General features: G+C 34.5%; 1 protein-coding gene across 2 annotated transcripts in view; it reads right to left on the bottom strand.

Annotated features, from left to right (window-relative positions):
• Positions 1 to 25,581, bottom strand: part of mctp2a (multiple C2 domains, transmembrane 2a) — a 90,070-nt gene that overhangs the window by 42,482 nt on the left and 22,007 nt on the right. For both annotated transcript variants that reach the window (XM_087293157.1, XM_087293158.1), the window contains exons 5-17: positions 18,131 to 18,273; positions 16,531 to 16,607; positions 16,311 to 16,422; positions 16,194 to 16,229; positions 11,538 to 11,699; positions 9,560 to 9,690; positions 5,126 to 5,312; positions 4,922 to 5,015; positions 4,717 to 4,819; positions 4,534 to 4,636; positions 4,360 to 4,461; positions 1,486 to 1,560; positions 908 to 1,027 (exon numbers count right to left, since the gene is read on the bottom strand). In XM_087293157.1, the coding sequence (XP_087149283.1) occupies positions 908 to 1,027; positions 1,486 to 1,560; positions 4,360 to 4,461; positions 4,534 to 4,636; positions 4,717 to 4,819; positions 4,922 to 5,015; positions 5,126 to 5,312; positions 9,560 to 9,690; positions 11,538 to 11,699; positions 16,194 to 16,229; positions 16,311 to 16,422; positions 16,531 to 16,607; positions 18,131 to 18,273 (1,445 nt within the window). The remainder of the gene's footprint in view (positions 1 to 907; positions 1,028 to 1,485; positions 1,561 to 4,359; positions 4,462 to 4,533; positions 4,637 to 4,716; positions 4,820 to 4,921; positions 5,016 to 5,125; positions 5,313 to 9,559; positions 9,691 to 11,537; positions 11,700 to 16,193; positions 16,230 to 16,310; positions 16,423 to 16,530; positions 16,608 to 18,130; positions 18,274 to 25,581) is intronic.

Here is a 25,581-nt window from a genome sequence, read left to right as displayed (position 1 = left end):
ACCACACTTTTTAAACACTTTTTTTGCCAATTTTTAATTGGCAGGAAACTATTAGAATCTTAAATGACTTCAACCCATACAGTATCCCTCAAACAGAACCAGAGCTAATACTATATGACCTCTGTTTTTCTCCTTTTTCTAATTTATAAACCTTTAATTAGTAATAAATGGTTTACCAGTATCATTCATGGCATGGCTTAAGCAAAATTATACTCCAATCTATGAAACAAAGAAGTTCAACAAGTCTAAAGAACACATTAACCCCTAAACTACATATAACAAACAGCTAGAACAAGTGTCAGTGAAAAGCCTGATTTAAAAGTCAACAATTACTGAATGTGAGTGTAAAAACTTCTTTCCAATAAATGGGGGAGTTTTTGAAAAATGAACATGGTTTTCATTAGGCATATTTTCAATTCACACAACACCACCAATTCCACAAGCGGAACTGGTCAAACTGTCAATGACAAGAGCACAGTTACAGCCAATGTGTGGAATACACAGCAAAAACTAGCCTGACAGACACTCATCCACAGGATCATGGTGTCACGACTCCAAATACAGTACATCACCATAATTACGGTAACACACTTGATTTAAGAAATCCCAGAATAAATGTAAAAATATCTCTTTTTGTGGATTAAGCTGTGGTGGGTGTTCAATAACAGCTATTTATTTAAAAAAACCTACAGATAAAAGAAGAAATCATTGATTCTCAACACTTTCTATTTGCACCCTGACAGGGCAGGGCCAAATGAGCACAGTCTGTTTTCCGTCTTGTGAAAAGTTGCTATTAAAGAGCAGAGCGTTTTCTTCAAAGAGGGATTACACAGATGCGTTCGCTGACCTCAGGTTACTAAAAGGGCCACAGAGTTGAAATCTTGTAAACAGTGGTATGAAGTCTTACCAGGAAGGCTGTAATACTCCTCTGCGTGTTCTCCCAGTGGAAGCAGCTTTTAATATACTGCAGCGTATAGAGAATGGCCATGCTGATCTTCCTCACTCGATAGATATTACGTGCTAAAAGCTAATGGGGACAAAGCAGTAGTTAGCAAGATGTGCCCGAGGACGTAATGCTCACAACATGACATTCACTCAGGTGTAAAGAGGCTTTTAAACTGGAGGTTCATTGGTGATAAATATTAATAAGTCAAGTCATCTTTGGTGTCTAAAGAGCTTCAGGCAGCACTGGAGGAAAAACTGAACGTAATGAGTTTCTAAAGGTGCCAACAACAAACTGAATATTAAGAGAAATTCAAAAATATTCTAGCAAATAATTCTGTAATTGTTGATAAAGCACCTTGTTGTTAAACTGCAAATTTTGTCATCAATACACTATAAACTAACACATTTTAAATAAGCAGATAAATAAAAGCCAAACAAAAAAATGTAAAAGCTAGCAATTGCATAACAGTTCTAAACAAAATGGTGCCTAAACAGTAGAAAATATGGCAGCAAATCATGCTGTAATTGTTGATAAAGCACCTTTTTGTTAAACTTGGGATTGTCCTCCGCAAACATGGTTTCTTTTGGCTGGAAGGTTTTGATTCCTGCTTTGATCTGGAATAAAAAAAAGAATAAAAAAAAGACTAAACTTACGGCACATAAAGACTTGACAGCTTTTAAGAGCTCAGATACAGCATAGCTTAACATTTATTTAAATTAATTTTCAATGATTCTTTTGCTGCAAAATGCTCTCAATCAGGGATGCACGATATATCAGCGGCCATATCGTATCGGTCGATAAATGCTATTTTTAACCCTCAGGGCTCGACAACCGCTTAAAGATATTAACAGCTATTTAAAATGTGCGTTTTTTTACCACGGCTCACCTCAATTCGTTCTGCGGTCAGCCGCAGCATGCTCTCCTTGGAATTGAAATAAATACGTTGTGCTTCAGAACATCAAACAACAAACTCCACTGTACAGAATAGATCATAAATAGGCCCACACGGAATCTGCGCACGCAGAAGTTTTCTGCAGAATTCCGCAGATTTTTTGGCCATCATTAATTCTGTTTATTTACTTGTGTAAATGTGTGTAAATTCATTTTTATTCAGTTTTTAAATTAATTTCAGTTATATTATTGACTAATGTGAAAAAGTTCATCTGATTTATGTACAATACAGTTTGTAAAGTAATATTTTCTGTCTTTCAGTAGAACTTTTATATGAGAGACTTGCTTTGTTTACCAATTAAAGTGAATCTAATTAGATTTGTAGTTTAAACAATAAATAAAAGTTAAAAAGGTATTACTTTTTAATTCACATATTAAGGTTTAAGTTATGATACTCCCAAAATAATTCAGCAGAAATCCGCATATTTTTACTAAAATTCTCCGCAGAAATAGCAAAAAAGCATCCACAAATTCCGTCAGGCCCTGATCATAACCTTGTTTAAATATCTAGTTAATTGGGGTGTCAAAATTAATTGTTTCTCCGGTGCACTGCAATGCAGAAGCGGACAATTCGTTATTGGTTCAGTATAATCATAACTGGTTATTATGTACTGACGTCATTCATCTCATATACGCTATGTCGCTGTTGTTTACTATGGCGAGGGAGGCGAGCACGATTATTTACAATGCTCCAACTACTTAAAAACGCAGTTAACTATTTCTCTCTCTCACTGTGGCCCACTTGACGTGCTGGCATGATGTTTCCTCTTCTCTCAGCTGTTACAGCGATACTTCTGGATACAGACTTGAGTGCATGTCAGCAGAGATTTCTCTTATCATGGATCAGCAGTGATCGCATGGGTGTAAGAACTTGGTAGACAAGGCTCAGAAAGCAGGCCGGATATTTATATGTGTTTATTTGTTATAAATGCTTGTGTTGTTTAAAGGTAAAGTTTATACATCTGACTGTTTGTATTCAAAGACAAATTTGTATTACAAATAGTATATAAATTTAAATATTATCATACATTTTAATACAAGAGTTGTTTTGCTGTTAAGAAAATATAAAACTGTGTTTGTTAAGCATCCTCAATTCACCGAATTGAACCGAATCGATGGCATGATAATCGTAACCAAACCGAACTGTAAGACTACGCGGTAACTCCACACGTGTGAAGGACGGGACCAAACAGACAGTGCTCTAAAAAATACACATTATGTTAATCCTCCATCATTTACGGGACAAAGGATTCTGGGAAAATATTAGATTTTTTACTTAGAACAGACTGTTTGAGTTTGTGTCGCAAAGATGGATTTCGACAGTTTGAGACATCTTCTGATAACGCCGAAAAAAACTTAAATTACACTTTCAGTTTTGAACGTACAGAGGAAAGCAAAACATCAATCGAATCTGTTAGGTGTCTACTTTTTTGTGTACATTCACAATGACAGCAAAAGTGTGTGCTTTTGCAAAATACGGAAAATAAACAGTGTAAGCATTCCTTCTATTGTCTCTCGTCAAACTGTTTAAGAAACATGTCACTAAAATGCACTGAAACTCCACAAAAACAAAATAACACAGACACATGAGACATATATCTGTAGAAAAAGGAGGGGGAATAGGGGTGGGTAGGAGGGGATTTTTCAAAAAGAAGATATTGAGATAAGAAAACTCTGGTTATTTATAGTAAGTTAGGAGAATTGCAGAATCAATCATGAGCCGATGCAGGACCAGCTGAGAACAATCATAAGCATGTGATCCTCTCGAAATTAGTTTATAAATAAATCACTAATGTTATGCACTGTGTCTGTCATTAAGTCCTCTGTGCTTAATGTTTAGGTGTTGTATCAAATATTACTTTGATGACAAATCTGACTCTGCTTCACGTGCATAGCGGTTTATCATAAACTTTCATCGATCATTTTACCCGCAATTGACAGCAAGACTGAACATATAAGTGTTGTCAGATTGACAAGCAGCACTTACATGTGTTTAAAAGAATCTAAAATGCTAAATGGGATGAGTTTAGGCCACATTGTAATATTTGTATTTAGCTTTTCGCTTGTACGGTGCTCTAAACTGTCAAAACACCTCTGAAATTTTTTTTTTTTCGGAAATTACATATTTGAACATTTTTATATTACTGTAACAGGTTTTATTCAACAACATTTGAGCTGTTTCAGTTGTTAGTTCTTTTATTTTCATTATTTAAAACGTATTTATTTTACTTGTTTCTTAAACTTTTATGAAGTTTTTAAAATAAAATCAGTTGTTTACTGTAAAACAATCTTGAAATAATTCTATTTATCGGCGTGTATTTATCGGTTATCGACCTCCAAATCAGTAATCAGTTATCGATATCGGCCAAAACATCCATATCGATGCATCCCTACTCTCAATATGCCAGATATTGTTCATATTATTAAGGAATGATGGGATTTCTTTTATTTGAAGCACTTACAGGGTTGTAGAGGACTTTAAGCTCAAGTGTGATACTGCCTTTGTTTGCCCTTGATAAATTATTAGTCTTCAACATTCTGGTTATTTGTTGGCCGTTAGAAATCTAAAGGCAAAGCAGAGAAATTGTAAATTAATACTGGCATTAAAACTAAAAAGCTTCTTTGAGTGTACTTACAGTCAACAAAGGAATGGCAACTTTTCCCAGGAAGTCTGGAGCTTTATCTCCATCTTCATGATAGACTGTGAGCACCAAAACGTCATGGATGTCCCTAATGGGGCTGAACACATATCCCAATCAATGGAATAACAATACTTGCATAAGATACACTGAAATATCTACAACATCAGAACAACTCACAAAGTCAGGGCTGTTCTCCATTCAGGATTCAGTGTTTTACATATGGTGTGAGTTTGCAGTTTGCTGTTACCCAGCTCAAGGGTACAAAAAGGGTCACTTTTACCTGACAAAGATATTTTGACATCATTATGACTTAGTTATAGGTTCTACTTACAAAACATTGACTGAATGTACAATACATTCTATATTTCATAAAAAGAAGTACCACTTATATCTGTTGATGGAAGATCTGTGGCTCTTATTAACTTGACTTGAAGAAAGCCGACATTTTTAAAGTCTCCAAGAATGTTCATCGGTCTCTGTAAATATAAATGTTGTCTTGTGTTAGACATTAAAAAACAAAATAAAAAAACAGGAGCACACAAAATGTACAAATAAATAAATAAATATGTAACACAATGTAACTCACATATTGCTCACGCATCTTCTCGAAGGTGTTAGGGTTATCCAGTGGAGCAGACTGGATGTCTGAGATGGACGCACCTGAACATGGGGTCAGGGTGACCAAAAACCGCAGTTTTCCCTTCTGTGGGTCCAGCTCATAAGTATATAACTGTCTCTGATTGACAGGAAGTCTGCTCAGGTCAATATCTAGTCTGAAAAGAGAAGAACTGATTGTTATTTCTTCAATGGACACAGTAGGAATACAGTATGTAGATGTTTTCAAAGAGCACAGTTTGAGTTTGTATTATGAAGAGAAGTTGTTTTGGGAGATATTGAGGTAAGTCTTGTTATCACTTAAACAGCAAGTAAGCAGTGTTGCTAATAGTAATAGAAAGATTTGCCTTTTATTTCATATTACAAATATACTGACATGTTTCAATAGATTAAATGGGGACACTTATATAATGCTTTCTTTACTCCACCACCACTTTTTTATTTATTTTTTATTTTTTATCATACTCTCTTTGTTAATTAGCAAATGAAATGATTTTTGGTGACAAACCTTATTTTGAGACATATTTTGAGAAAATGCTCTGGGCAAATTTACTCTCTAATACCCTGTTCGTGGCTGTTTTTGCCCCATTATAACCACATTTTTTTATTGCTAAGCCATGGCATCAAATAGTGATGCGTTCAGGAATGTTGGTGGTTTTTCGTGTTGGGAGAAGGTAAAAATTTAGATTTTTACTGTTGATAATCAGTTGGCACCATTAACCCTTTAATATGGAATTCTATGGATTAAAACAGCAAATTATGTTTACTATGTTCTGGGAGCTGAGGTGCTCATTCTTTTGTTTTTTCAAACATAATAAGATACAGTAAATGGGCAGCACGGTGGTGTAGTTGGTAGCACAATCGCCTCAGCAAGAAGGTCGCTGATTCGAGACCCAGCTGGGTCAGTTGGCGTTTCTGTGTGGAGTTTGCTTGTTCTCCCCGTGTTTGCGTGGGTGTCCTCCAGGTGCTCCAGTTTCCCCCACAGTCCAAAGACATGTGCTATAAGTAAAATGGGTAAGCTAAATTTTCAGTAGTGTATGTGTTTGAATGAGTGTGTATGGATGTTTCCCAGTGATGGGTTGCAGCTGGAAGGGCATCTGCTGCATAAAACATATTCTGCAAAAGTTGACAGTTCATTCCGTTGTGGCAAACCCTGATTAATAAAGAGACTAAGCCAAAAAGAAAATAATTGATTGAATATTAAGATAAATGTGCTAAGGTCTTTCTGTCACACACACACACAAACACACACACTCACACACACACACACACACACACACACACATGCACACAATACTCCAGAACTAAAAATTTTTTAGCACTGTAAATGATGATCAACAGGGAGAACTACAATCAAGAACAAATGATTATATGGCGTCATGGCTTTGCAATAAATAAAAATGTAGTTATAATAGAAGTTAATGTGGCAAAAAAAACATGAACAGGGTAGTGGGTAGTAAAAGGGTAGTAACTTTACCCAAAGGGTATTGTTTTTGAAAAATCATAAAATTATTAATAATGATAATAATCATTATAATAATTAATATTAGAGTGATTTGTGAAGGATCATGGGACTCTGAAGACTGAAGTAATGAAGCTGAAAAGTTATCTTTTAAAAATCACTGGAATAATTGATTAAACTAAATGGTGAACTACTTTTAAACCGTTATTTTATAGTGCAATCATATTTCAAATGTTTACAAATTGTACTGTATTTTTGATTAAATAAATACAGCTTTGGTGAGCAGGAGAAGCTTATTTTATTACATTTAAAAATCCTACTGACCCCAAACCTTTGACCGGTAGTGTATATCTTTTTTCCCCATCAGTAGAGGTGGTGTAGAAATCGTTGCTGGTCATGATCATAGCTTGAATTATGTAAGAGGAACTTACAAAATTTTTATATATTTTTTATTTATTTATTTATTTTTTACAACAGCTTACAAGCCTCTGATGCTTTTTAAACGTGTCAAATATTGTGGGTGTTGGTGGCTTTGATTCATGAGGTTTGTGAGGTTAAATGTGCCTGAAGTTAACCGATCAGGAGGATAAACCTGTTGAACAGCAATAGTCATCAGAGATGATAGTTTACAGTGGATTGCCTTCATAATTCACACCCATGGGGTGACTAGGCATACTGATTTCCCATTGCTGAAAAAGAACCTGTACTATATGTTTTAAGAACATTTACCACACATATCAGTAGCTGTTTTGAGAGGGAAATAAAGAGAGAGAGAGTCGGGGGGTCTGTCCATGTTTTTGGCTTGGAATTTTAAAAGTGAATCATAAAAGGGTTTCATTTATCACTCTGTACAAATGATTTTTGTGACATAAAAGTGGACACATGATCTTCTGAAAATTTGGACCATGCCTGCCTTTAGTAAACATTAAAATGATTTCCAAGAACAAACAATTAAAAAAACTGTCAAACTTTATAATAACTACACACTATAAATTTAACTCAGCATGAATTTAACTACTAAGCATTAGCAAATAGTGAATTCATTATCTTTTAAACATTAACTCTAGTAGATGTTAGTAAGCAGTCTGCATTTATAACTTTAGATATAAATGCTATAAATATATATATATATATATATATATATATATATATATATATATATATATATATATATATATATATATATATATATATTTACGATTTATTTTTGGCCTTTTTGCCTTTATTAGAGGACAGCATTGAGACAGGAAGGGAAGTTGTAGAGAGAGAGGGGGGTAGGGTGGGGAAATGTCCTTGAGCCGAGATTTGAACTCAGGACACCCTGACATGCTACTGCACCATATGTGAAAACCCTAACTACTAGGCTATGGTGCTGACAAATGCTCAAATGCTTCTTCACTTACAAGCACATTTAAAATGTTCTTAATGATTGTACTTTTATATTTTGTTACTGGTTCATGACTAAATTAAGTATCGCATCATTTACAGGCCATTTGTATTTAAGATTAGTTGTTTGATTTAAGATAATTTAGAATGAGTTAGTAAATGATTAACAAACTACTTCATTCTACATTTATTATTCAGGTATATACTAATATATAATAAGTGCTTTAACTCAACTTCATCCAGTTTTGTTACTTAATCTACACTCAAAAAATATTTTGTTTTGCTTGTTTAAACTACTTTATTAAAATGAGATGAATCAACAAGTCTTGAGATGTCATTTCGACAACTTAATTTTTTTATGTTCAAACTTTCTTCAAAATTTGTTAAAAGTGTCAAGGTAACTTCATTTGTGTTAGGACAACATGAATGAACTGTGTGGAACCCTGCATTTTTTACAGTTTGAAATGAGAACTATTTATACTTTATAAATTCCAAATAAATGAAATTACTATAAAGTTTGAACATTGCGGAATAACAAGTGTCAAAATATAACATAAAATTGAATAAAACAACAACAATATAATATTTAACAATATAATATGGTGCAAAATTTCATTATTATTTAGCAATGTTTTAACGGCACAGTAATTTTCTTTTAGTTAAGATTGCAAAGATTTATTTTTCATTTCATACAGTTTCATGTGTGTATCTTCAAAGGAATATAAATGAATAAAGTCGTTTATGTTCTTTTTTCATGTTTTGAATATATCTGAGCCTTTAATTGTCATTTATAAGTAATTTATAAAGCATAAATAGTGCTCGCTTTAGATTAGGTCTCAAAACTGGATGAAGTTGAGATAATAAAGCATTTATTAACATACAAATTAACTATTAATAAATGCCTGAATAATAAGAGAAATAAATGCCCATTTGATTAGTTTATTAATCATTTACTAACTCATTCTAAATAATGTTTAAAAACCATCAACTCCTCTTAAATATCTGGTTTGTAAATGATGCAATTTTTAAATTAGTAATGGAAAAAAAAACATAATTAACAAAGTATGAAAATACAATCATTAAACACATTATATAGGTGCTTATGTCTAGAATAGAACACTTGTAGCTGTATGTTATAAACTGCCTACTAACCTCTATTAGTCTAGAGTTAACGGCTAACAGATAAAAATTAAACTACTTGCTAATGCTTAATAAATAATCCATAGTGTGTAGTTATTATGACGAGTCACCAAAAAAAGTACTGTTGACCTGTTTGGATTTTCAAACTGCCCAATAGTTGATCTTTAGGATGTCACAACATACTCCAAAAGTTGTGCTCCTGAATATTTTTTTTTATTTGAGATGTCATATTCCTTCAATTTTATTTGACAGCAGATATCCTGAAATGCAGTATATTTGGGCACTTTAATTCCTTTAACACCTTTCCTGATGCCAAGAAAACAACAAAAGCAAACCTGCCACAGCTTACCCCACACTCTCCCCACAGCTTACCCCACACTCTCCTCTGCAAACTTCTTAACTTTTGATCCAACTTACACTCCCCAGCACTCCTCTGACTTCCTGCCCCTCTTGCAGCAAACTTCCACCACCAGATTTTCCTGCGCATCCTGGAACTGGTTAAAGTCGAAGGACTCCCTCCACTGCGGGTTTGCCTTAATACACAGACTCTGATAGACAAGCAGGAAAGAGAGAGACAGAGGAAGCGGTGTCGGTTTTTTAAGGCACTCACAAAACACAGACAGCTAACATGACAGGTGTATTAAGCCTTATTCAATAAGACATGTGGTGGAGGAGGGGCAGCCGTCTTTCGGAAAACACATCCTCTCTCCTCGCCGGGATTATAAACTCTGACAGCATCCAATTAGAACTAGTTTTGTTCAACAAGCAAACATGCCCAAACAGAGCCAGGGGGCCCAATGAAAAAAGATGACATGAGAATACAAGACTAGTTGGTTGGAACAACTGAAGAAGTAGGGGGGGTGCATGGTAGATGAGCAAGGCATTCTGGGTATGCAAATGAGCCGAATGAGACGCAGTAACAGAGGCATCAGGAGAGACGCCCTGCCAGACACGGCCGATCTAATGAGTAGCCTCTTCTGTCACCAACGCACTGAAGCCTGGGAGAAGCCATCCCAAAGAGGGGGAGGAGAAATCAAGGTAATATCTAAAGCGAGGGATGTGAACTACTAAGAAAGTATGGGAGGAGGGAAAGGTTTAATGAGCTTTTGAGAGAAACAGAGAGGACAGAGGTTTCGAAACAAAGAAAAAGATGAGGCAAGCTGTGATGATGTAATGAGCAGGGGGAAATAAGAAAGCCGAACAGTGTTAACTTCATCTTTTTGCCGTTTTTTTGTGGTCAACATTTTTTCCACTGACGTAAACACTAATGACCTTTAAGTAAAACCTTTTTTGAATGACAAATAATCATATTGACATGTTCAATAACAAATAAAGACAAATTTCATCTACAGAAAAAAACGTTAGATATTTCACCCAAAAATGAAAACTTACTATTTACTCCTTAATAGGGCAGCCCGATTTGGGCAAAAAAAAAAAAAAAAATCTCGATTAGTTGAACATTTTAACACGATTACAATTAATGATAGTTTATTTTATTTATGAATTTTTTTGCCCTCATAGTTCATGGACCATTTTTGGACAGTAAATATGCTCACATATTACAAGTGAAAGATTTCTGAATGAAGGGTGCAGTGCTTGATTTAAAAAAAAAATTGAAGCAAAAACACACTATCTACTATCTACTAATCTATTATCTAAGATTATTTACTGAACATTAACGTAAAACAACTGAAATTAAAACACACATTGCCCAAAACCAAGTCACTATTTTCTTAAATTATTCTATTTCTATAAATTATTTTTATATATGTTTTTCTTATTAAAAGCAGAAAAAAGCAGCATCTTTTCTAAATATAACACCAGTAGCATATCCTGTAAATAATGTTTTAAACAGTGCATATATTGCATCTTCTGTAAATAAATCGTCAACTTAGAATTTTATGGGTTCTATCTGACATTTTTATCAAAATTGAGTTATTGACATATTCTTATTAAATGACAACTTATTTACATTATAAGTTGTTTACATTTTAAGACTTTTTTATGAAAAAAAACTAATGTTACACATATTTTGAACAAGTGAAAGTTGATTAAATTATGAATTATTATTATTATTATTATTATTACTATTATTAACTAATTATTATTACTATTATTATTAACTTTATTCCCTTTGAATCTGTATCTGTATTGTTCAAACTTTTAGATCATTCAGGTGTTTTATTCTTATTTAATGTAAGAATTTAAGTAACCTGATAGATTTTACATTGCAATCTACTTTTGACTTACTAAACTAAATTGATTGAGATGACTAACCTAAATGCTTTTTTAGTCACAAGAATAAGCATTAAAGATAATTTCAAATTAGCTGTCAAAAAAAATAAATAAATAAACACTGAGCGGGAGGATGAAGAGTTTATCAGGATGATCTGACCTTGCTCCTGACCCGCTGGTCTCCAAGTCTAAAGCGGACGTAAACGTCTCCTTGTCCACAGTCTGGCATGTCCTGTCCTTCCACCAGGATAACAGTGTAAACGCCTGACCAAACCTGACTCTTTGTGAACCGCCCAAACTGCGCCTGGCTTATCGGATGACCCTGGAACAGACAATACAGGCAATAATTTACAGAAGTTATTCATCTGACATTTGTTGATCATAAACATGTTTTTCTATGCTTCGATCAAATTAACATTCCATTTGAACATTGTTGCTACAATTCTACGAATTTGATGAAGTGTTGATGAAATGGTGAGAATGACTTGACCTGGAACCAGATTTGACCAAAGAAATGTTTGTGCTGTTTTATAAAATAGCATTGAGAAAATAGCATTGAGAAAATAGTGCAGTTATTAGTTTACAGCTATGTATAGAAATAACAAATACTTTATTAAGTTAAATAATGTGTCTGCAAAAAGCCTTTGTTGCCAGGTATTTAGTATTTTTCTAACTATCATTTAGTTTAAGAGGGCAAAAACTTTTTCACACAGGGCTTTGTAGTTTTGGATTTAGTTTTCCCTTAATAAAAACATTTATTTCAAAACAGCATGAAGAGATGATATGATGATAATGTGAGATGAATCATTAAAGTGTGACAAACATGCAAAAAAAATAAGAAATCAGTAAGCAGCAAACACTTATTCAGACCACTGTATATATAAACTCATTAATTTAGCTTCAGCTAATGCGGAAGTCACACTTTGAGTTTGAGCTTGGCGCTGCGAAAAGGGGCGAGATTAAACAATATGATTAGACTTTTTAAAAAGCGAGCAAAATTTCTGTACAAAGAAGTCATGTTTTGAAGTACACCACGCTTGAACTTTGCAAAGCAGCGAACTGCGAAACTTGTCGCATGAGCTTGAGTATGAATGGAAGACTGGGGCAAAAAGTGCAGTTTGTGAAAAAGTGCAGAATTACACATTTACTACATTAGAACTGCATTAGATAAAAAGTGAATTTACACATTTACATCAATATTGGGAAATATAATTTAAAAAAAAGAACAAATAATAAAATAAACAGTGTCCAATTTGATATTATTATAATTATTTATACTACTAAAATGTTGAAAAATCTTTTTTCTGTATACTTTTTTATGTTTGTTTCTTAGATTTTGATCCCTCTTTTTGTTATGTAATTCTTAAAAAAAAATGAATGAATTTAATGAAACTTAAATAAAATCTGCGTGAAATGCATTATGTTTGTTATGGAAATAATGGCAATAGATGTAAAGTGTCATTGCCTAATAAAGGTATTATTTAAAATGTGAAAAAATAATCAAATTATTAATGGCAAAGTTTGATTAAAAGAAAGGAGCAAATACATTTTAAAACAAACTGGGATCGTCTGAACTCAGACCTGCACTGATAATAAATAATAGTACAATATGGTACCTTAAACAAATAATAACAATCACCATATTTTAAATAAATGGCTTTCTACAACAAAATAAATAAATAAAAACTAAATGAAAAAATAAAACTGAGAGATGAAATGCGCAGGTGATACCCAGCGCCTCAGAAGAGAGAGAGAGAAAGAGAGAGAGAAATCAGGTCCATCAACAAGACTGCAGATGGATAAGTACACAGTACAGAGATGACTTGTGAGGCTTGATAGCCCTGCACTTTCATAAAAAAAAACACCCAGCATCAGGAAGAGGCTGCTCTGTTCTGCCAGTAATCACAGACCAGAGAGCTGTTTTCCCACCTGGCTGCTCAGAGAGAGTGTGACTGAGCCTTTCCTCCATTACAATCACACACACACACACACACAGACAAACCAGCATTAACATTTAATGTAATGGCCACATCTCCATAAACAAGCCTCTTTACAGAGAGATAGTGAGAGTGAACGACAGTTAAAGAGCGAGCTGAGAGAAAGAGAGAGAAATATAATATTCATCCGAGCCAAGTCTTCCCAAGTGTTTATTTTGGACAAATTTGCCATCGACGTGGCCAATAAAACAATTCCGCTTAAGAGTAAGTGGCCCCTAAAGAGAGGCTATTCCTGGTGCTAAAAGAGCGGAGGGATTGCCTCCATATGGTGGAGCAGCATGGGGACGACGGGACAAGCCCAAAGCCGTACCCATTTGGCTGGAGCTCCAGCGCTGTCCATCCACAGCTGTGATATTACATCCCAACATCTGGGTTATAGCTCACCGTGCCTGGGAATGAGCCATCACACATATCCTCAGCATCTTACACTGGCATCGTGCCTTAAAATAAGACTACACACACACACTGTAGAACCACATGCTATGTGCCAAAACTGCTGGCCGTTTCCATCTCGAAGACTGCGATGGAGGAAGTGTGATAGAGGAGGAGAGGGAAGAATTGAGAAGACATGTTCTGTCTGTACCGATAGGTGTCAAATAAATCTGGATCACAGTTGTTTTGCTTGAGGAGACACAACAAAAACACATGGCGCACTGATCGGACTGTACCTGATCGTGTAATCTAGCAGGTGTCCGGTTTGAGTCAGGCTCACAAAAAATAAATAATGTTGGTGCATGGGGCAGTTTTACCCTAAAATTGCATGAAAGAAGTGAGAGATTGTATTTTGAATTTGCGTTATGATTTTTTCATTGTGGTGTAAAGTGTGAAACATTTATTAATAAACTAACACAATTGATGGTAAGTTACTTTATTAAAATAAGTAAACTTTTTTTACGTTATGCAAATTAATGTTTTAGTAGGTTTAATATTATATATTAGCTTACATTAAAATTATTTGTTTATAAAATGTATTTAACTAATAACTGATGATTATGGTGCATCCGGAAAGGATTCATAGCTCTTCACTTTTTCCACATTTTTTTATGTTACAGCCTTATTCCAAAATGGATTAAATTCATTTTTCTTTAAAATTCTACACACAATACCCCATAATGACAATGTGAAAGAAGGTTTTTTGAAATTTATTAAAAATAAAAAATGTGAAAAATCACATGTACATAAGTATTCACAGCCTTTGCTCAATACTTTGTTGATGCACCTTTTGCAGCAAATACAGCCTCAAGTCTTTTGAATATGATGCCACAAGCTTGGCACACCTGTCTTTGGGAATTTTTGCCCATTCCTCTTTGCGGTACTTCTCAAACTCTATCAGGTTGGATGGAAAGTAATGGTGTAAAGCCACTTTCAGATCTTCTTGTAAACATATGAACTAGGACTGCATAATATATCATTTCAGCATCTGTACCACAATGTATCTGCAAAATCTGCAAAGCACAATGTCGGATTGGCATTATAATGAATCAAAAAACATATTTCAGAACACAAGCCAAGTTTAACCCTAATAGAGTGAAAGACCTATGACTATGTAACATTTCAAGCAAATTTAAACCATTTGGGCAGAAGAAATAATAAAAAGTTGTAGCTTTAACAAGGATTCGTTGTAATCTATAATGAAGAGTACAGTATTCAACATCTGTAGTGGATCAAAAAAAGATTTTAAATTTGTTCTAAGACAAGAATGAGTGCTGTTCAATAGCTCTAGAACAACTTTGATGAAAAGTTTTATGATCTGCTTCAAATGTTAACTACTGTATACTGTGTTGTTACATTTCTATCTCTGGGAAACATCCATATACAATCATTCACACTCATACACTACGGACAATGTTGCCTACCCAATTTACCTGTACCACATGTCTTTGAACTGTGGGGGAAACCGGAGCACCTGGAGGAAACCCACGCGGAGAACCAGGGAGAACATACAAACTCCACACAGAAACGTGAACTGACCTAGCTGAGGCTTGGACCAGCGATCTTCTTGCTGTGAGGCGACAGCGCTACCTACTGTGCCACTGCGTTGCCAATTCCTATCCTACTATTATAAAAATGATTTAATGGATCATGTTTACCCTTTAAAGACCCTTTCCACTAATCCGTTCAAACTTCACTTAATATGCTGATTAATAAATATTTTGTCCTCACATGATGACTTGTATTACTGTATAAGAAATTTGAGACATATGTCCTGATGCAAAAATCTCCAAAAACTCAAAAGTAGCTATTTACAAGACAAAACTTCCCCAATCCAACAAGAGCCCTACTATATCAAAACTATAAAAGAGCTATGATGATTAACATGTAAAGTCAACATGTTCTGTTTACATGTTAATCATGCTATACAATGTATTGATATGAAATTGATTGACATAAATACAATATACTAAAAGATCCACTGCACCAAACCTTTCTCTACAGTAGTATTTGGCACAGATTTTATTCAGAGAAATTATATATTGCAAACCTTTAGAGCCTTGAACAGAAAAAAGCTTTCCCTGTCACTGTGAGGTAAATATATCCTCATTTATAAACGAATCTGCACAAAAATGCATGACAGATTTGCTAACTTAACAGGAGAAAGTAAAGTAAAGGTAAAGTCAAAAGCTTGCAAGTCAAAAACTTGCAGAAATTAGTGTAACTTTAGTGAAGAATGTATGAGGAAGATGGTGAAGATCTACTGCCCTCCAGTGGGCAAATGTGATATAAAAGATATCAATGTACTAACTTTACTTTTACTGAGTCACTTTAAAAAAATCTACAACTGAATAGAAGTATTATGATAAACGTTTCTCAAGACAAACCTTATTGAAGGATCCCTTTCTTCTTAGGAGCCACTTCTAAAAAATGATTAAAAAAAAGATGTTAGATCGTTTGACTTTGATTTGAAATAAGACAATTTGGACTGTTTGGTGTCCTACATTTCGTTTGGCCGGTTCCTCTCGGATGGACAGACAGGCCTCTATAATGATCACTCCCATATCGCTTTCCTCACTGTTGGGGTCTTCCAGAGACAGCGTCATCAGAACCATCCTGCAGGAGGAAAGCACAAATCTTTATCTGTTTCATTCTGACAAGACATTATTTGGGGTGATAATGAAAGTAATAATGAAGTAATAATCAAATGATAAAGTTCATCACCTGTCCAGCTCCAGTTTACTGAGAGGAAAGCTGCTTGATCCCATGAAGTCATTGGATCTTAGGTCACGATCATACACCTGCATTAATCATTGGTGGAAGAATTACTAGTAGTATTACACTATTTTTTAATCTAAAATAATTCATCATTCATGCATTTTCCTTTGGCTTAGTCCCTTTATTTATCAGGGGTCACAACAGCGAAATGAACCACCAACTTATCTAGCATATGTTTTACACAGCAGATGCCCTTCCAGCCCTTCATCCTTTAACTGGCATAGTATTGTTTGTTCCTACCATGGATGGCAATGGTTGCTGGTTTCCTATATTGATCAGAATATTTAGTTTTTGGTTTAACAGAAGAAAGAAATTCATAAAGCTTTAGAACCACTTGAGTGATGGTGAAGGATTTTTGATTTTGGGGTGAACTATCCCTTTAAGAATCACAGTTGAGCCAAGAAAAATACTAATTTAATTTCATTTAAGGCAGTTTTAAATACTTCTATACTATACTTTGAGCTATTAGGTATTACCGTGTGTGTGTATAGAAAAATTTATATGCAATGTAATTTTTGTATAAATATATATCATTGAATGGACCACAAAACACTATTTCATCTTTGTTTCAAAATGGAATAAAGTGGGCATAAAAAAGACACTTTACTTTCATATAATACATTTTTTTATGTATATGAAATCACTTTTTTGTTCAAATGTAATGACCAGGATTTCTGCAGGTTTCACCAAGTTTAATCACCAAGTTAAGTTCTTTTTAAGACCATTATGAATGCAATTTTAGACTTAAACGAGGATAAATGCTAAGAACTTTTTTTTTTTTCGAATATCCCAGTTGGAAAATATTTTTACCTCATTAAATAATGATAAGAATTAAATCCATTTAATAATACAATAATAATAATTTAAATAATCAGAATTCTCTGCAGAAAATAAATGGATAACTTTTAAACTTTTAACTTAACGTTACTGTAAGGAAAGTAATAAAACATTATGGTAAATAGAGTTAAAAATGCTATTTTTAAATTTAAAAAAATGTATTGAGATTGGGATTGTTAGTGATTGTATGAGCATACATTGTCGTATGACTGTATGTTAATGGCCAGATTGGGTACCTAACATAATTAAAGAAAAATTGAGAGAAATATTAGTAGATTTAAGACTTTTTAAGGCCTAAAATTTAGCTTTTAAGATTTAAGATATTTTAAGACTTTTTAAGACTCTACGGCAGGGGTCCACAAACTTGTTCCTTGAGGGCCGGTGTCCTGCAGATTTTAGCTCCAACCCTAATCAAACACACCTGAACAGCTAATCAAGGTCTTAAATGCATACTTGAAACACTCAGGCAGGTGTGTTGAAGCAAGTTGGAGCTGAACCTGCAGGGACACTGGCACTACAGGACCGAGATTGGTGACTCCTGCTCTACGGAAACCCTGAATGAGACATACATTTTTTTTTTTTGTCTTTACTATGACAAAGGAGTAAATTGGTCAAATATTAATCTTCCAACCTGTTTTTTTTTTTATTCATTTCCATATTGTAAACAAATAAAAAAAAAAATATGGGCAATGTGTAATGTAGCTCAAACCTTGAGATGAAGAGTCTGATCGAGATCTCTGACAGGCAAGGAAAATGATTCATTCCATGTGGGATTCAAGTTCTTGTTCACAACTTTGCTCTTGTAGATGTGCTTGCCATCTAACTTGAATTTGACGAATGGGTCACTTGTACCTGTTAAAAATAAACAATTACTAACATATTACAATGCTATGCAAAAATCTATCTATCTATCTATCTATCTATCTATCTATCTATCTATCTATCTATCTATCTATCTATCTATCTATCTATCTATCTATCTATCTATCTATCTATCTATCTATCTATCTATCTATCTGTCTATCTATCTATCTATCTATATATCTATCCATCCATCCATCCATCCATCCATCCATCCATCCATCCATCCATCCATCCATCCATCCATCCATCCATCCATCCATCCATCCATCTATCTATCTATCTATCTATCTATCTTAATTTTAATGTGTAAGATGAAACCACATACTTCCGAATATTCATATTAAGGCTGCACGATTAACTGAAAAAAGATCATGATCTCGATTCAACCCGTATCCGATATATATATATATATATATATATATATATATATATATATATATATATATATATATATATATATATTTTCTTTTTTTTTTTTTTTTTTTTTTTTTGCAGCTGCGAAGTCACACATGAGCTGATTGTTTACCACAGAGAAGACTGGATTTTACCAGTTAAAAAATGATCTATTAATATCAGTGACATGTTGCAAGTATATATCTCAAACCTAGTAAATCAACTTCAGAATTATGAAGAGTTGTATTCTAATGTCATCGCTTTACTGAGCAGTAAAGATCAGGACGAATTCAAAGTCTATTCAAGTCCACCATTTCAAGTCTCAAAACCAAAAAAATGAGGATTTAAATCAACAGTAGACCAACACATAGGCCTAATACTATTGTTTTACTATATGTCTGAGAAATAACAATAATAATAGCTTACTCTTATTAGCCTATTTATATTATTTAACATCTACAGAATCGTAAGAAAATTGTGATCTTTATTTTAAGCAAAAAAGATTTTGATTCTCATTTCGCAGCCCTAATTCATACCAATTCATTTAACATCAAAACATGGTGGAAAACGTCTCCCATCATGTAAAAGTACAAGCACGGACAAACAGCCTTAATCCAGAAGACTCATTATTTAGCTGACCGTTCTCAGCATCGTGAGGCTTACATTTCATCTCTTTAAGAGCGATGTGAGTTGGCCGATTGTGAAAGAGTAAAAAAAATGACAGCCAGCATGAATCTGTTAATTTAACGCCGGTGCATTAAAAAACCCCCAGACACTGGGAGCAAGCAGTGTTAATCTCCAAAGCCTGTTAAGAAAGTCTGTCTGCGAGAGAGGAGGGAGAGCGGCTCTGTCTTTGTCTATGCTGTGGTATGCAGATTGGCTAGTAAGAGGAAAAAAATATGAGAAAGAGTCCATGGCTTCATTTGTATGGATGGATAAAGGAGTGCTTGAGAGGACCTGCGGGGAGCCTGGAATCACATGACAAAAGGCCTGTGGGGACGAGCTGTCAGGCCTGTCAGCTCTCCTCTCCAAATGAACATCTCCAGGAGGCAGATCCTCCCTGCCAGCCGCTGACAAGGAAACCTCCAGGCAGCTTGACAGGAGGAAAGGGGCTCAAGCAGCTCCGGCGTGACTGAGAACGGTGACGGCGGAAATTAACACCAGGAAAATGGAGAACTGCGAGAGGGATGGAGGGAGGGAGGGGACTGGCGGGCTGCTTTTGCGACGCGGTGTCAGTCGTGGATTGGGGTGGCCACTAATTGTAAGGCAAATACAGGTGCTGGAGAAGGAATGAGAGGGGAGATTCTGGATCATCACCATCATGATGGACTGACAGATCAACTGAGGACTGCACTAATGATACCAATGAATGCAGATGTTCTTCAGGTGACGTCTGAAACTTAGCAATAAAATAGAGGACCAAAAATTGTATTATTGTTATCTCATTTTGATTTGGTTATAAAACTGATCATTTAAATTGTTATTAATTATTTGAGTGTGTTTATCTATTGTAAAACGTATCACAATATGAAGAGGATTTTTAAGAGTTTCATTTTATTTGCTGCATGAAAAAGTCTTGATATTAAGTTCTCTGTTATTCTCAAAGGAACCACACGAGGTCACAATTTTACCCAAAAAACTTTCATATTCCTTTAAGCAGAGACTTTTAGCAAAAGAAATTCACTTATACAACTACAATAATAAAAAATAGGGCTGTCACAAATTATTATTATTATTATTATTATTATTATTATTATTATTATTATTATTTTGTGGTACGATATACAGTATAGCTAAAAAATTATTGAGATAAACTATATTATTGTTGTTTAATGATCAGTTTGACACTATAATAGCATCATAATGCAAGTACAATCTTCCAAAGAACACATATTCTATTCTTAAGAATATTTCATTTATTTATAGCCATTTCACAATTTAATGATTAGGCACTGGTATCAGAACCTATATCCTAAACAAACAAATAAATAATAATAATAAATGTTAAGTAAACAAAAATGTCCAAGAAAAAAAAAAATTGAAAAAGTAACATCTATTTTTAGTCATCAGGCACACACATGAAAATATACTATAATAATTTATAGTAAATACTAAAGTGTTTTTTTTGTAACCATACTGACACAGACACATCCAATAGAGATTGAGAGTCTGCACAATCAGCTAAAATGCAGTTACAATAGTTTTTTTTTTTTGTATCTTTATGTATGGTATGATATATAGGCAGGGACTTTTCAGTTTTTGGAAGACCGAAATAAATTGTAATGGCCCGAATAGAAAATACATTTTAGAAAATACTACATTTTCTAAAAAAAATAAAATAATTATATATATATATATGCATTCATTATAGGGTACACATACAGTATATTTATGACTAACCACATTTTAATTATTTTTATTGTATCTATTTAATAAAAAAAAAAATAATTAAAAGCACTGAAGTACGCAATGTTTTTCCTCCCATTTTTTTTTTTTTAGTTTTGCGAGCCCTGTATATATTGCATCACCATGTCCACATGTTCGATAAGTGGATATATTGATTATTGTGACAAGCCCAATAATATAACAACTAGTAGAAGTACCAAGGAACAATATATTTCTCCCACATAAACATAAAGGGCGAATATATGTTTATTTATTTATTGTATATATGCTACATGATGCTTCAGAAGTAATTGTGATATCTTTTTTTTTTTATCAAATTAATTATTAGTTTGCAGAAGTTATTTAGCAATATTAATGTTTCCAAAATAGAACAGTAACCATACAGTACATATTGTTTGTGAGCTCTGGATATTATCAAATGGTCATATTAAATGAATGAAAGCTTTTCTCCTTATTAGTCACAACTGCTGAATGTTTACAATGATTAATAAACCAAAAGGTTGAAATCATGACTATTTACATGTCTGCAATGAATGACCATTATTCAGATATGTGCCATTTGAGAAAGACGACTTATTTGATTGATACCTGTGCAGCATTTTAAAACGGACAGAAGTCACTGTCTAAAAATTGCTTTAATTCAATAATATCAACAAATAGCACCAAACTCTGATTTACTCATCATTCTGTCATTAAAACCTTTACCAAATGAGAAAGGAGATAAAGGACATTCTTAAAGGATAACGAATGAAATTCCATGCAACATTTCATTATCCACAATGCACACAATAAATATAAATAGCATTAATTATAGTAAAACTTTAAAAAGCATGCATTTTACTACTTTCCCCACCAGGTGGCAATGTATTCCATTTTATGTATGAAAGAAAGAAAGAAAGAAAAAGAAAGAAAGAAAGAAAGAATTAATGAAAGAAATGCAATATCCAATGTACATGTTTACAAGCAACAATTAAAAGAGAGGAAGGCAAATACAGTAATAATTATTCCTAAAATTGTGAGCTTGCTTGTGCTTCAGTACACTGAAGGCTTTTTTGCACAGCATATCTGGCATGCATGTGCCACCAATAACCTCTCTCGGTCTATAGTGTGCATGACCATTTCATTAGATTCAGTTGGCAGAGAGGAATATCACTGGAAAATATTATAATTATGAAAAATAATGAGGTAGAGATGGTAATTAATAGCTCGCGGGCATACACCTGTGACTTTGAACATGAGAATGAGCTGCCCAATCAGCTCGGTCAGTCCTGCCAGATACACTGGCATTACGTCTGAAGAACTGCTCTGGGTATCAAATGAAAACGTAGCAATCGTTTGCCTGTAGGATTTTAGTACATCTCAGCAGACCAAATCCCTCTTTTCTCTCTTCATCTGAATCTGTCGCTCTTGCACAAAAACAAATAGTTGAGCGATAAAACAGACAATACTCTTTGCATTATGACTCCAGGGATTTGTACAGCCTCTAGGAAACAACATCTCAACACGGCTCTATTTGCATGACTCTATTTGCACTGCCAGCTCATTTGTTTTCTGACGTTAGTCTGATAAACTGACTGCCATCAAGGTGCAGCATTTGAATGAAAAACAGTAAAGCTGACGTCTGCATTCAAAAAATTCTTCTCAAAATAGCCACGTGTTATTTTTAAATGGTTACAGAAGCATGTCAGAAGCAACAGAAAGAAATGCATACTGGTTGGACAACTTTCTGTAGTTTTTGTGATGACTAGACTAGCAGGAGGAACTCGAACACATTCCAGCTTTATAGACAGTTGACCCAACAATAAAAATGTACAATTGATTTACTCATCATATAATAGAATAGAATGCCAGTGGCGCAATGGGTAGTGCTGTCGCCTCACAGCAAAAAGGTTGCTTGTTCAAGCCTCAGTCAGTTGGCATTTCTGTGTGGAGTTTGCATGTTCTCCCCATGTTAGTATGTTAGTATGGGTTTCCTCCAAATGCTCCGGTTTCCCCCACAGTCCAAAGACATGCGGTACAGGGTAATTGGGTAACCTAAATTGTCCGTAGTGTATGTGTGTGAATGAGTGTGTATAGATTTTTCCCAGTACTGGGTTGCAGCTTGAAGGGCATCAGCAATGTAAAACATATACTGGATAAGTTGGCAATTCATTCTGCTGTGGTAACCCCTGTTTAGTAAAGGGACTAGGCTGAAAAGAAAATGAATGAATGAAGTTGGCGGTTCATTCCGCTGTGGTGACCCCAGAATAATAAAGGGACTAAGCCGAAAAGAAAATGAATGATTGAATAGAATGCCTTTCATTGTCACTGTACACGTATACAATTTACATTATATACATGTGCAACAATTAAGTGATGCTGAAAAACCCTATATGACGGTCTATATCTCCAATATCTATAAGGTCTTGACATGTGTAGGGTATGTTTGCACAAAAAAAACAAACAAACAAAAAACAGACATGCGAAAACAACAATAAAAGACTACCAAAAAGGACAGCCATGAGCAGCTGCGACTAGCCATTGCGCAACCATTTTTGAAGATAAAGGCATCGAAGATATAGGCAACTTTTCTTTAGTAGAACATTTAGGAAGATTTTTAGCTAATTCTGTAGTCCTTGGTGTTTGTAAAATGCAAGTCGGAAAGTTCAAACCATTACAAAATTCAACCCTAAGGATTTTTATTTCTATTTAATTCAATTCACCTTTATTTGTATAGAGCTTTTACAATGTAGATTGTCAAAGCAGCTTCACATAAAAGATCCTTCTACTGGCCCGAGTATGTGGCTATTTCTTAGATAAACAAAGATTTAAAAATTGTGTCAAAAATAATGACATCATTGTCAACTGCCAAAGTTCAGTTCCAAAACTCAAGACCGCAACAACGGAGGACGCTGTAAAACTCGCTCGTGAGTCCCAGAAGTCATTGCGGCTGAATAAAGGAGGTGGAAAAGGCAGCATTTTATATAGATTTATTATTAAAGTTCAGAGATATAACTCATTTATCTTAGGAGTTTTCCTAAATGATATTGTGAAAGCAAACATTATTCATTTATTTTCTTTTCGGCTTAATCCCATTATTAATTAGGGGTCGCCACAGGGGAATGAACTGACAACTTATCCAGCACAGTCATACACTACGGACAGTTTTAGCCTACCCAATTGACCTGTATCACGTCTTTGGACTTGTGTGGGGAACCGGAGCACCCAGAGAAAACTCACACGTACACTATTTGTGTTGTGCAAAGTATATTTATAAGGTCTTTATGCACTGCGTAAAGGTCATGTGACCATCAGGAAGAATGCAGCATCTCATTTCTCACAGGACACATTCTCTGTTCTTGTGGTCTCCCGACTTTGTTCTTCCGAGTTAAGTTGGCAAGACCAGTGTCCAAAAGAACACGAGTCAATTCTCTGCATTCTTGGAATTGAGAAACAGCATAGTCTGTGAATCAAGAAATTTGGCAGGATGGTGGCCAGTGGTTAGCACTGTCACCTCACAGCAAAAAAAAATTGCTGGTTCAAGTCTCAGCTGGGCCAGTTGGCATTTCTTTGTGGTGTTTGCTGTGTGTGTGCGTGTGCACGTGTGCACGTGTATGGGTCTTTCCCACTGCTGGGTTGCAACTGAAGAGGCATCCGCTACGTAAAATACATGCTAGAATAGTTGGCGGTTCATTCCTCTATGGACACCTCTGAAATGGTGACTAAGATGAACATTTAAAAAAATGTTAATGTTAATCAATGAGCAAAACTCAAAGAGTTAGGCAAGCTGAAATAGCAGTATGGAAATGTGCAGTTGTTTTATTGCAAAACAAAAAGGGACTAGCGTGCCAAATTGACTGCAAAACATAATTTCATTTTTTTTTATGTTGAAAAAAAATTATGCGCTCGCAACATCCAATCAGATAAGAGGAATCGAAAATCAACATGGTGTTTACAAATTCACAGAGAAATAGTCACAGGCAAATTAAACTTTAGTGACAAGGCAGCACAGCCTAATCTGGCCAGTGATGATCCTCTCTGTCTCAAGTTAATCTCACGTTGACCCCGGGCCATTGGTTAGTCCCTATTGTTGAGCATTATAAAGTTGTATAATGTAAAACTATCAGAGATTTCCTTACTTTGGTGGAGATGAAAATGTCTATACTACCATTGGAAAACTCATAATGCTAATTTGGTCATGTAAAGCACGTCTTAGACAATCACATAGTGGCTTTTGGTCTCCTTCCCTGTGTACTGCCATAGAGCAAGTTAGCATTAAATGTTATGCTATCAATCTCGTCTTTAACTGGCTTTGAAACTACCCATTTTTTGAGCTTAAAAATAAACACAAACAAACAAGTGCAAATCAATCTCTGTGGCTCTAAATGACCTGACTGGTCTGTGCAAGAAACTGAACAATGTTTACATGTGTGCATGCTGAGAACTGTTTGCACAGGCTGTGGATTAAGGCTAATCATTTTGAAAATAGTGTTAAATATCTTCCACGGGCCGAACATT

This window comes from Danio rerio, chromosome 18 (assembly GCF_052040795.2).
Source record: "Danio rerio strain M-AB ecotype USA chromosome 18, GRCz13ab, whole genome shotgun sequence".
NCBI lineage: Eukaryota > Metazoa > Chordata > Actinopteri > Cypriniformes > Danionidae > Danio > Danio rerio.
Note: the sequence above shows the minus strand (reverse complement) of the source record. Positions and strands in the feature narration are given on the sequence as shown.